Source organism: Eptesicus fuscus, chromosome 8 (assembly GCF_027574615.1).
Source record: "Eptesicus fuscus isolate TK198812 chromosome 8, DD_ASM_mEF_20220401, whole genome shotgun sequence".
In the NCBI taxonomy this organism is placed as follows: Eukaryota; Metazoa; Chordata; class Mammalia; order Chiroptera; family Vespertilionidae; genus Eptesicus; species Eptesicus fuscus.
The window spans coordinates 80672743-80686476 of NC_072480.1; the positions used below are offsets into that span (position 1 = coordinate 80672743).

The 13734-nt window shown below is 38.3% G+C and overlaps 1 protein-coding gene across 2 annotated transcripts in view; it reads right to left on the reverse strand.

The window, feature by feature from the left end:
* Positions 1-13734, reverse strand: part of LOC103290325 (disintegrin and metalloproteinase domain-containing protein 32) — a 105261-nt gene that overhangs the window by 39593 nt on the left and 51934 nt on the right. For both annotated transcript variants that reach the window (XM_008146239.3, XM_054720032.1), the window contains exons 14-16: positions 11787-11982; positions 3767-3872; positions 1956-2139 (exon numbers count right to left, since the gene is read on the reverse strand). In XM_008146239.3, coding sequence (XP_008144461.3) covers positions 1956-2139; positions 3767-3872; positions 11787-11982 — 486 coding nt within the window. The remainder of the gene's footprint in view (positions 1-1955; positions 2140-3766; positions 3873-11786; positions 11983-13734) is intronic.

The window sequence follows — 13734 nt, forward strand, 5'->3', positions numbered from 1 at the left end:
CACTTTGGGTGATAGTATATGTCAGTGTAGGTTCAACTGTAACAAATGTACCAACAATGTTTTATAATATAGGACTTACAGTATCATTAAGGGTTACCTAGTAAAATTTGTTTTCAGACATTATCACTGAAAAAAAGTATCCATGTTATGGAAAAGATTCTATTCTTACTAAATTGCCAACTGAATAATATCAAATCATCTCTTGATTTATTTTTCCTTTTAGAAGCATATTTTTATTTTTTTAAAATAATTTCACAAATCATTTTGTAGCTCTACTCTGCAAAGGGAATTATGATAAAATTTCAATTCTTTTTTAACTTATTTTTATTGTTGACACTCATTTTAATTCTTATTTTTATTGTTGACACTATTATAGCTCTCCCCGTCCTCTCACCCCTTCCCCCACCTCCACCCAGCCCCCACACCCTCCTTCCGTCTGGCCATCACCATGCTGTTGTCTGAATCTAAGGGTAATGCATATATGTTCTTTGGTTAATCCCTTTACCTTCTTCCATCCAGTCCCCCTTCTTGCCCCACCCTGTTAGCTGTCATGTATCCATATCTCTGTTTCTATTTTGTTCACACAGATTCCTCATATAAGTGAGGTCACATGGTATGGCCACTTGGGCTGTTTCCAAATCTTATCTATTATAAATTGCACTGCTATGAACATAGGGGTGCATATATTCTTTCTGATTGGTGTTTCTGGCTTCTTAGGCTATATTCTTAGAAGTGGGATCACTGACACATTGAAAAGGATCCTATAATATAAAACACTGTTTTGGCTCCCTGGCCATTTTTCATTTTCTGACTGCAAAAGTATAATGATAAAATCTGGATTCCCTCCCCGCTTTATAAGGCACACAACCCTATTAGAACTTTCAATAAGTGCCCATCAGCATATGAGTGGATAAAAAAAGGTGGTACATTTACATAACAGAATACTATGCAGCTGTAAAAAAAGAAGGAATTCTTCCCTTTTACAACAGCATAGATGGACCTGGAGATTATTATGCTAAGTGAAATAACCCAGTCAAAGAAAGACGAATAACATATGCTCTCACTTATATGTGAAATCTAATGGAAAAAATAAACTGACGAACAAAATAAAAGCAGAAGCATGGAGACCTATTTTATTTTTACTTGTTTTGGCTCCATGGCCTAAATATATCTTCCAAGCTCCAGGCATAGCCCTCCTTTGAGGAGGCATTCGTGACTCATAGGCATGAAGCAGCAGCCCGGCAAAGATCTGGTCAGGAATAAAATGAAACTTTGCAGTAAATTTATTCCCTCTATGTTTCTCCAGATTTGTGTCAGCCTCGGAAATAATGACTTACAATAACAATGAATAATAATAGCCAATCTGTATGTAACTCTTACAATGTGCTGAACATTGAGCTAATCACTTTACACTGTTATCTAATTTAATCTTCTCATTAACCCCACAGAGTAAAAGCTATTATTATGCCCACTTCACATATAGTTGTAGTATCTCACACTGGGTATGTAACTAGCAAGATGTCAAAAAGTAAGAGGTGAATAGTTGATTCTATGCAGTCTGAAAATTAACTTGTGATCTTATCTCCTGGGCCACAAAGAGACACATATTACACAGTTTTACTTTTATTACTTTCCACAAACTACTTTTTACAAGAAGAAAAGTGAATTTCCATGCTAGAGAGTACTTAACTACAATGTATTTCCAAAATCTCTCCCCTCCCACTCCAGTCCTAAAATAGTTGGTAGTTTACTTGTTCACAACATTAAAATTTCAAAAAGGATCAAACTGTTCCATTTCCCTCTTTAAATCTGGAGCCTTGCTGAAGCTTATTTTCTCTTTCTCTAAATACTTAAGGTTATATAGCACTACAAATGAATTTAAAATTTGGTACTGAAAATATGTGTTAAAGCAATAAATTTAATTTAATTTTTAAAGTAAATTTTAGATCACTTACTCTCTCAGAATCACATTCAGAGCCGTCATTGACCACCAGTGGATCTATATCTGAGCCATGAAGACTGTAGTCTAAAGTTATACAAATAACATTTCGTACATAAGCGTAAAGCACAGCAACATTTTTTTGAATGTAAGGAGTTAGAGTAGGGTAGGTACAAATTAATCTTCCACATATAAGATTCCTACAAATATAATAAAATTATATTATTATTATATATTAGGCATTTCTTAAAAATGCTTCAGATTTGCTTTCTATGAAAAAAAATTAAAAATAAATGGTTCATAATATATGGCAACATGTCTAGGGAAAATGTAACACTTTAACACTAACATTTAAAGTAAAAAAGTATAAAGCTGTTGATTATCTTTCATTGCTGCTAATGGCCTTTTATTCACTGTGCAGATTTATATCTTACTGTCAAATAACCAATTCATGCAAGCACTTTATAGGATCTGATGATAAACAAATTAGACCCATACCCTTATCATCTAATCTAAATGTCATGTTTTGTTGAGTTGTTCACTTGAAACCTGAATGATTTGGTGGACCAATTTCACCCCAATAAATGCAATTTTTAAAAAGGATAATTGTTTGTTTTTTTAAAAAAGTTCTACAAATGAAATAAACAAATTCTTATAGATATTTAAGATGAGGACACATTGTAATTTAGCAGTCAGGAAAACTTCAAAGAGAACAGCCCATCTGAGTCAAAGCTTACAAGTTAGTAGGATTTTAATAGAGTAAGGCATTTCTAAAAGCATAAGCAAACCAAGGAAACATAAAACTACATGATATATTTACTTGTCTACAAATTCCATGAGCACAAGGGACATGTGTCATTTTCTAACTAGTATCTAGTCCAGTGTCCAGCACATAGGTTATTAATAAATGTTTATTAAAACAAATTCATGACCAATATATCAAAGAGCTGGCTCTTCAGATGCAGGAAAAGATTTATTTTATTAATGTACCTTTACTACTACAACACAAATGTCCCTCTTTTCCCCCATTGAACTTTTCCACCTTGCACCCGCAACCCACTCCCCTAAGGCCTTCACCGCACTACTGTCTATATGTTCATGGGCTATACATACATGCATATACATGATCTCACTCATACGTATGATCTAATGAACAAAATAAACAGATGAACAAAATAGATCCAGAGACACATAAGCATGGAACAGATTGATGAATCTCAGATGGAAGAGGGGTTAGGTGGGTGGGAGGAGATTAACCAAAAATGAACTTCATTTTAAAGACACTGGACAGTCTTCAGCTTAGGCAGGCAATCAAATGAATGAGAACAGTATTTTTATAAAGAAAAATGAGCAGGCTCAGAAAGAAAAGGTGCAATAGATATTATTAGTTTCAATTACTGGGTTTAGGAGCCTATGGTCTACTACATGTGCTTACAACTAGATGTAAATTTAAGCTTGTAGCACAAGGAAGACGTCAGAGCAAAGATTTTGATCTGAGATTCATTCCCATACATATGTCATACGTGGAACCACCGGCATGAATGACACATAAGAAGAAAAGCTAGTCCTGGCCAGTGTGGCTCAGTTGGTTGGAGCATCATCCTGTACACAAAAAGCCGTGGGTTTAATTCCTGATCAGGGCACATTCCCACCTTGTGGGTTCAATCCCCAATCAACGCATGTATGGAGGCAACTGATCAATGTTTCTCTCTCACATTAATGTTTGTCTCCCTCTTCCTCTCTCTCCCAAAAGTCAATTTTAAAAAAATAAAAACTAAAGACAGAATCTTATTGAACAAAATTATATTTAATATTTTCATAGCATACCTCCATTGGCAGAATTTATATTGGCCTCTTTCCTTACCGCAGTTCCCAAACCTATCAAGTTGAGATTGTATTTCTTCATAGCAGGCAAATGGAGCATTTTTTGAACCTGTCAATGTTTAAAATATATTTGGATTAAAGCTCCCTTTCTTTTTCATCTTCTTTGCCTCAAGATATTATATCTCCTTTTCCTTTATTATTTAATTCAAAAATGTTCCCAATGAGGTTGTTGAAAAATAGAAAAATTAAAGTGAAAGGGTAATGGTCATGTTATTCCTCCTTTCGCTTCATTTTTCTGTTCTTTTCATCACAAAAGATATGAGGGGTAAGAAGAATCACAGAAGTGTAAACCATGGGAGGGCTCTGTGAAAGAGAGCAATAAAAAGATAACACAAGAAAATTATACTTGTTCTCCTAGATTTTTCAAGAAGTCTTCTAAAAAAGACCAAAATTGCCAATCTTTACATTTAACTATTTCTTACTTTGTTACTATATTAGTTTTTTATTGCTTTGCAAAAGACTACCAAAATATTGGCAGCTTACAACCCATTTATAATGTCAGTTTTTATAAGTCAGAAGTCCAGCAAGGCAGAAGTGATTTCTCTACTCAGAGTCTCTCTCACTAGAAGTTATTGGCTGAGGCTGAAGTCTTCCTGTGAGCTCACTGATTATTGGTGGAATTCAGGGTTGTTGTTTGTTGTTGTTGTTGGCACTCATAGCTTCATTTTCTTACTATCTGCCAAGGGTTGATCTTGGCTCCTAGGAATTGCCCCCCAGGTCCTAGTCACATGGACCTTCAAAACATGGCAGCTTAGCCCGGCCAGCATTGTTCAGTGGTTGAGCATCAACATATGAACCAGGAGGTCATGATTCAATTTCATCAGGGCACATGCCCGGTTAGTGGGTTCGATCCCCAGTGTAGGGAGTACAGGAGGCATCTGATCAATGATTCTCTCTCATCATTGATGTTTCTCTCTCTCTCTCTCTCTCTCTCTCTCTCTCTCTCTCTCTCTCCTCTCCCTCCCTCCCTCCCTCTCCCTTCTTCCTTAAAATCAATTTTAAAAAATACAACACAACCATGCAGCTTATTTTTTCCAAGCCAGCAAGAAAATATTTCTGACATCTCCCATCTTTTAAGGGCTCATATAATTAGGTCATACCCATTCAGAATGATCTCAATTCAATCAAAGTTAACTGATGGTGGACCTTACACACATTTTTAAAATTCCTTAGTCACTATATAATGTAATCACAAGAATGATATCCCATCATATGTTCACTGTTTCTGCACAAACTCAATGGTACTATCCAAAGCATGTACAACAGGAGAGTCTGGGGGACCATTTTAGAATTCTGCACAGCCCAGTCACCTACTCTAAGATGAGTCTCACTAAGCATAACTGCTTCACCCACAAAGCAGATAATAATATCTACCTCAGTAGATTGTTATGAGAATTAAGATAATGTTTATTTAGTCACTGTTAGTTCTCAGCTAATCCTTCTCTATATTTTTAAGCTCAAGAGGTTTCTCCTGTTTACTTGCCCCTTCCATGATTTACATTTTTTCTCACTTTTTTTTAATTTTTTATCTTCTCCTAACTCAATATCTTTCCACTATTTTTAAACATTGGTCCATTGTGCATATACCATAAAGACAGGCAATATTATATTTTAGAATTCACAATCTATATATATAAAAGCCTAAGCGTCCATTAAGTCAGAATGACCTGTACAGCCGGTTGCTATGACACACACTGAGCAGGCAGGCAGGCAAGCAGTTAAGATCCAGCCGTCCTGGATTGTGAGAGGGATGTCCAAAAGGTCCTGGATTGTGAGAGGGTGCAGGCCGGGGTGAGGGACCCCATCCCCCGTGCACAAATTTCATGCACCACGTCTCTATTGTTTAATAAGTTCAATTGTGACTCTAAGATACCAGGTTAGGAATGTCAATGCAGGAATTGTTAAACATCATAATATCCAGGGAAATTCAGAAATTGGATCATTCGGCCCAGTTTGGAGAGAGACTATAAAAGAATATGTTAGTCACAGAGAAGTCAGATGAATTCTGTTAAAAGTGATGATTTTCATCTGATCCAATTCTTATTAGTCCATTTATTGCATCTAAAAGTACCAATGAGCCATATTATTAACTTCCCCCTTGAATGCTTCTCATTAGTTAGGGACTTTCTCTCAGATCAGTCTGAGTTTTCCAAGATCAGATGAAAACACTGAAAGGGCAGCACTTTGCAAATGTGAAACCATACATCAAATATTCCCTTAAGTCCACCATACTGACCAAGTCTACTGAGTAAAAGAATTTTCCCTTTGATATTCCAAATAACATAATTAGATTCCCTGTAGCCTATTATCAAAGAACTAGAAGCCCAATGCATGAAGATTCGTGCAAGAATAGGCCTTCCTTCCCCTGGCTGCCGACACACGGTGGGCTCACTCCGGCAGCCTGTGCAGCAGAGGCGGCAGTGGCAAGCCCTGCACACTCCAGCATTGCTTCCTCCTCACCCTCCTTCTCCAGGGAGTTCCTCTGTGCAGCGCTGGTGCTCCTGGGAGCCACAGAGGAAAATAGGTGAGGGGAGCAAGGCAGGCGGGGAGGACTGCAGAGGTTGGGTGCGCTAGTGCGTTTCACTTTCCCATTGTGAAAATGGGATGCAACTGGCCCCCTTCCTCATCCTCTGCCTCCTCCACCCTCCACCTCCTGCCCACCCGCCCTCCCTCCATGCCCATTGCCCCCTCCCCTCTTGATTTGGCAAGATAGGGAGGAGGGAGATCTGATCATTTGGGTTACTGTGTAGGTGGCCTCTTTCATCTATTCAAAACAAAGCTGAGCTGCCTGCCACTGACACCATGGCCGCCACCATCTTCCCTTGGCTGGCCCGGGGCCCCCGGGGCACGCTAACTGTACACCGAGCAAGCTCCCACATACATCTGCGCCCGTGGGACTGCTCCAACACTAGGGTTTTGTTTACCAGAGCAGCGGGGCAGGGGTGGGGTAGAGGGAGATGACAGACAATCGGAGCTACAACCTCAGGTACCAGAGGGTTGCCTCTGAAGCTGGAGGCTGGGCCACAGAGAGGCTTAAAGGATGGTTGACAGGTGTGGAGTGCAGCAGTGAGGCCCTGAGGAGATGTGCTGCCCAGAGACCCGGAGCGGCCAGGGAGCACCGCCATCTTTGTTGGGTTAATTTGCATACTACCTCCTGATTGGCTGTGGGTGTTGCAAAATGACAGTCAATTTGAATATTTCTCTTTTATTAGTATAGGTATGAGGTACAATAAAATACTGAACATAACCTAACATCTGACTCACCTCATCTCATGACTAATAGGCATTTACAATTGAACATATCCTAAAACCAAATTCTGTTTTACCCCTAGACTTCCTTGTTTCAGTTTATGGAGCCATTTAGTCAACCAAATATACAGGCTAACACTTAGGGATCATCTTTGATTTACTTTATCCCTCATTTCCCACCTCTACTATGTAATCCAACTTTTATTGACATTACCTCCTAAATACAGCCTGTGCATGGCCACTTCTCTCTCACCTTCTTCATGGCCATCAAAGGCACAAATTTTGTTATAAGATGAATAAGTTCTGAAAATCTAATGTATACCATTAGGTATATTATGTACTTGCAATTATATACTAGAAAGTAACTTACATACTTGAAGGTTGCTAAGAGATTAAATCTTGAATATTCTCACCACACAAAAAAGGCTTGGTAATTATGTGACATGATGGAAAATATTAGCTAAATGTTATGGCGCTGATCCCTTTATAATATCTGAGAATCAGATCAACACATTGTACAACTAAACTTATACAATGTTATATGTCAATTATATCTCAATAAAGGTGGGGGTAAGGAAGACTTAAACATTAAGACTTGAAACAATAAAACTCCTAGAAGAAAACATAAGAAAAAAAGCTCTTGGACAGCAGTCCAGGCAATAATTTTTTGAATATGATACAAAAGCACAGGCAACAAAAGCAAAAATAGACAAGAGGGGCTGCATTAAACTAAAACAAAAAAATTCTCAGCAAAGGAAAGAATCAACACAGGGAAAAGAAAACATAACATAAGAGGCAACAAAATATCAGACATACATCATAGCAATATGTTTACTGACACAGCTCCTAGGGCAATAGAAGCTAAAGAGAAAATAAACAAATGGGACTACATCAAAATAAATAGCTTTTGCACAGCAAAAAAAAACCATCAACAAAACAACAAGAAAGCCCACAGCATGGGAGAACATATTTGCCCATGTTATCTCTGATAAAGGCTTAATCTCCAACATTTACAGGGAACTCATACAACTTAACAAAAGGAAGATAAACAACCCAATCAAAAAATGGGCAACGATGCAACTTAATAAAAGGAAGATAAATGATCCAATAAAAAAATGGGCAATGGACCTAAATAGAATCTTTTCAAAAGAAGACAGAAGGAAGGCTAAGAGACACATGAAAACATGCTCAAAGTCACTAATTATCTGAGAGATGCAAATTAAAACAACAATGCGGTACCATCTCACACCTGTCAGAATGGCTATCATCAACAAATCAACAAATGACAAGTGTTGGCGAGGATGCGGAGAAAAAGGAACCCTCGTGCACTGCTGGTGGGAATGCAGACTGGTGCAGCCACTGTGGAGAACAGTATGGAGCTTCCTCAAAAAACTGAAAATGGACCTCCCATTTGACCTAGTAATTCCACTCCTGGGAATATATCTGAAGAAACTAGAAACACCAATCAGAAAGGATATATGCACCCCTATGTTCATAGCAGCACAATTTACAATAGCTAAGATTTGGAAACAGCCTAGCTGCCCGTCAGCAGATGACTGGATCAGAAAACTGTGGTACATCTACACAATGGAATACTATGCTGCCATAAAAAAGAAGGAATTCTCATCATTTGCAGCAACCTGGATGGAATTGGAGAACATTATGCTAAGTGAAATAAGCCAGTCAATGAAAGAAAAATACCACATGATCTCACTTATTTATGGATAATAAAGAACATTATAAACTGATGAACAAAAAGGTAGATACAGAGACAGTAAAGCATCAAATAGACTGTCAAATTACAAAGGGAAGGTTAGGGAGAGGTGGGGGAGATAAGAGATCAACCAAAGGACTTGTATGCATGCATATAAGCATAACCAACGGACACAAAACTCTGGGGGGTGAGGGCATGTATGGGTGTGGGGTGGAGGGGACAATGGTAAGATATGTACACATATAATACCTCAATAAAAAATAATAATTATTATAATAAAAATAAAAATAAAATGGGCAACGAACCTAAATATACTTTTCAAAAGAAGACATAAAGAAGGCCAAGAAACATGTGGAAACATGCTCAAAGTCACTAATCATCCAAGAGATGCAAATCAAAATCACAATGCGGTACCATCTCACACCTGTCAGAATGGCTATCAACAACAAATCAACAAATGACAAGTGCTGGTGAGGATTCGGAGAAAAAGGAACCCTAGTGGGAATGCAGACTGGTGCAGCCACTATGAAGAACAGTATGGAGTTTCCTCAAAAAACTAAAAATGGAACTCCCATTTGGCCCAGTAATCACACTTTTAGGAATATATCCCAAAAAACTAGAAACATCAATCAGAAAGGATATATGCACCCCTATGTTCATAGCAGCACAATTTACCATAGCTAAGATTTGGAAACAGCATAAGTGCCCATCAGCAGATCAATAGATTTAAAAATTGTGGTACATCTACATAATGGAATACTAAGCTGCTATAAAAAAGAAGGAATTCTTACCATTTGCAACAGCATGGATAGAACTGGAGAGTGTTATGCTAAGTGAAATAAGCCAGTCAGAGAAAGGTAAATATCACATGATCTCACTCATTGGTGGAATATAATGAACAAAATAAACTGATGAACAAAAACAGATCCAGAGACGGAAGCATTGATCAGACTGTCAAACCTCAGAGGGAATGTAGGGGAGGGTGGGGTAAAAGGAAGAGATTAACCAAAGGACTTGTATGCATGCATATAAGCCTAACCAATGGACACAGACACCAGGGGGGTGAGGGCATGATTGGGGGGGTGGGTTGGGAGGCAATGGGGCAATAAGGACACATATGTAATACCTTAATCAATAAAGAAAAAAAAAGAAAACATAGCATAAGAGAAAACGTTTACAAATCATGTATCTCTAAAATATATGTTACTCATACAAGTCAATAGCAAAAACAAATAATGAGATTTTAAAATAGCAAAGGCCATGAAGAGACATTTCTCAAAGGAAGACAATGTGGTCATCAGATATATGAAAAGGTGCTCAACATCACTAATCATCAGGGAAATGCAGATCAAAAGTACGACTTACACATTTTAGGGTAACTATTATTTTTTTAAAAGATTATTGTTAACAAGGATGTAGAGAGAAGGAAACTGTTTTACACCGTTCATGGGAATAAAATTAGTACAGTTCTTATGGAAAACAACATATAGACTCCTCAAAAATTAAAAATAAACAACCTTATGATCCAGCAATCTCATTTATATGATACATATATATTATGTGAGGCCAGTACTTAACATAATGTATTAAAATTATAGCAATTTTTTCACAACATATATGAATATCAAAACATATACCATAAATATATGCATTTTTAGTTGTCAATTATACTTTAATAAAATTTTAAAAAATACCAAAAAATATATATACACGTTAAATAATAAATAATTTAAATTTATATATACTTATATATAACATATATAAACATATAAAACTAGAGGCCCGGTGCATGAAATTCGTGCTCGGTGGGGGGGGGGGGGGTTGTCCCTCAGCCCAGCCTGCACCCTCTCCAATAGGGGACCACTCGAGGGATGTCTGACTGCCCATTTAGGCCCGATCCAGGATTGCTGGCTCCCAACTGCTCACCTGCCTACCTTCCTGATTGCCCCTAACTGCTTCTGCCTGCCAGCCTGATCACCCCTAACAACTCCCCTCCCAGCATGATTGATGCCTAACTGCTCCCCTGCCAGCCTGTTTGCCCCAAACTGTCCTCCCCTGCAGGCCTGTTCACCCCTAACTGCCCTCCCCTGCAGACCTGGTCCCTCCCAACTGCTCTCCCCTGCAGGCCCTGTCGCCCCCAATTTCCTTCCTCTGCCAGCCTGGTCACCTCTAACTGCCCTCCCCTGCAGGTTTGATCACCCCCAACTACCCTCCCTTTCAGGCCTGGTCCCTCCTGTCCTCCCCTGCTGCCATCTTGTGGTGGCCATCTTGTGTCCACATGTGGGCAAGTATCTTTGACCACATGGGGGCAGCCATCTTGTGTGTTGGAGTGACAGTCAATCTGCATATTACTCTTTTATTAGATAGGATAGAGGCCTGCTGCATGGGTGGGGGCCAGCTGGCTTGCCATGAAGGATGTCCCGGATCAGGGTGGGGGTTCCCTTGGGGCATGGGGTGGCCTGGGCAAGGGGCCTGTGGTGGTTTGCAGGCCGGCCACACCCCCCAGTGAGCCAAGTGGAGGCCTTGGTATCTGGGGTTTATTTATCTTCTATAATTGAAACTTTGTAGCCTTGAGTGGAGGCCTCGGCCAGCCAGGGTGTGCAGGAAGCTTGGTTTCCACCATTGCCAGGGAAACCCAAGCTTCCTGTTTGCTCCGTGGCCACAGCCATTTTTGTTTGGATTTATTTATCTTCTATAATTGAAACTTTTTAGTGGAGGCCTTGGCCGGCCAGGGAGTGCATGAAGCTTGACTTCCACCATTGCCAGGGAAACCCAAGCCTCCTGCTCTCTCTGTGGCCGCAGCCATCTTGGCTTGGTTAACTTGCATACTCGATCCTGATTGGCTGGTGGGCATGGCTTGTGGGTGTAGTGGAGTGATGGTTAATTTGCATATTACTCTTTTATTAGATAGGATATAAATTATATGTGATTGCCCATTGTCTTGGTAATGTTAATAAAATATTGAAGATCAGCTGTTTAGATGTTACAAAACAATATTACCTTTTCCAAATAAGGATTCACAACGTGCATTAAGATCATGGCAGTCTCCAGCATAACAAATATATTGAGCTTTACATGAATGCCCATTGATTATCGTTATATCAGTGGGACAGGCTGGTGAGGTTCCATTACAAAATTCAGGAAGATCACACTCAGGATGCACACTGGGCCTACATGGTGAACCTACTGGTTGAATCTAGTAGAAATTAAAATATAAAAAATAAAGCATTGTATATAAGATTGTTGTTATTAATATTTACTTCAAAAAAAAGATCAGAGTTAAGAATATAGCACATGATGAGATTCTAGAGAAAAACAACATTAAACTGCTTCAGTGAAGGACAGTCAAGAACAAAGAACCCATGTTCTGTAGTTCAATAAAGGGATTCTCACATAATGAATTTGTTACAAACACACGGAAAGAACTAAAGAGGAAAATGGGGATCAGGAGTCAACACTTTTACCATATCACCTAAATTGTGATATTTAAGACAAATGATCTTTGAATAATAAGTTCATAACTTAAATTTTGTGCTAACACAGCATTTGAAAATTACTTCTAGGGAGTTTCATTATTTATACATTTATGGGAAACTATTGTGTCCTTCAATTACATACCCACAGATACCTAACTACAAGCAGTAATATTTTTTACTTGTAAAATATAAATGTTGGATAAAGTGAATGAAAATAATCCCTTCCAAAAGAGATTTTTCTATATTGAAGAAATCTATAATAGCTCTCAAACAAGGCTTAAAAACATCATCAAATTAGGGAGGATAATGGCATTAGAAAGAGGCCTCAACATCCCACTAAGATTCACAAAATAAGAAACCTGACTCGGAATTTAGTATCATTTTTTGTTTGAAAAGTCATTTATTTGACTTACAGCTATAGGTCTACGTGTTCTAAAGAAACCCAGATAGAGAAAACTCCCAAGCGCATTTTTCAAAACCAACATTATCCTAATTCCACAACCAGAAAAAGATACCACAAAGAAAGAAAATTACAGGCCAATATCCCTGATGAACATAGATAGATGCTGAAATCATCAACAAGAGATTAGCAGAACATGTCAAACAGGAGTGGTGAAAGTGGGCATCCCTTTGTTCCTGTTCTTGTCCCTTGATATCTTCCAGTTGTTGTGTGTGTGTTTTTTTATGTATTTGTGTACTCCTGCATTGGGTGCATATATGTTTGTGTACAAGAGTTATATCCTCTTGGTGTATTGATCCCTTTAGTATTATGAAATGGCCTTCCTTAAACTCCTGTTCAACATAGTACTGGGTGTGCTAGCCATAGCGATTAGACAAGAAGAAGAAATAAAAGGCATCCAAATTAGAAAAGAAGAAGTAAAACTGTCCTTATTCACAGATGACATGATACTGTACATAGAAAACCCTAAAGACTCCATCAGAAAATTATTAGACTTAACAAATGAATTCGGCAATGTAGCAGGATACAAAATTAACACCCAGAAATCTATGGCATTTTATACACCAATAGTGAACTTACAGAAGGAGAAATTTAAAAAACAATCCTATTTACCATTGCACCCAAAAAAATTAAGATAACTAGGAATAAACTTAACAAAGGAGGTAAAAGACCTGTACTCAGAAAACTACAGGACACTGAAAAAAGAGACAGAGGAAGATATAAACAGATGGAAGAACATACCGTGTTCATGGATTGGTAGAATCAAAATCATTAAAATGTCCATATGACCCAAAGCAATCTATAGATTCAATGCACTCCCCATTAAAATACTAATGACATATTTCAAAGACCTAGAATGAACTCTCCAAAAATTCATCTGGGATAAATAAAACACCCTGAATAGCTGCAGCAATCATAAGAAAGAAGAACAAAGTGGAAGGAATCTCAATACTAGATATCAAGCTGTATTACAAAGCCACTGTTCTCAAAACTGCCTGATACTGGCACTAGA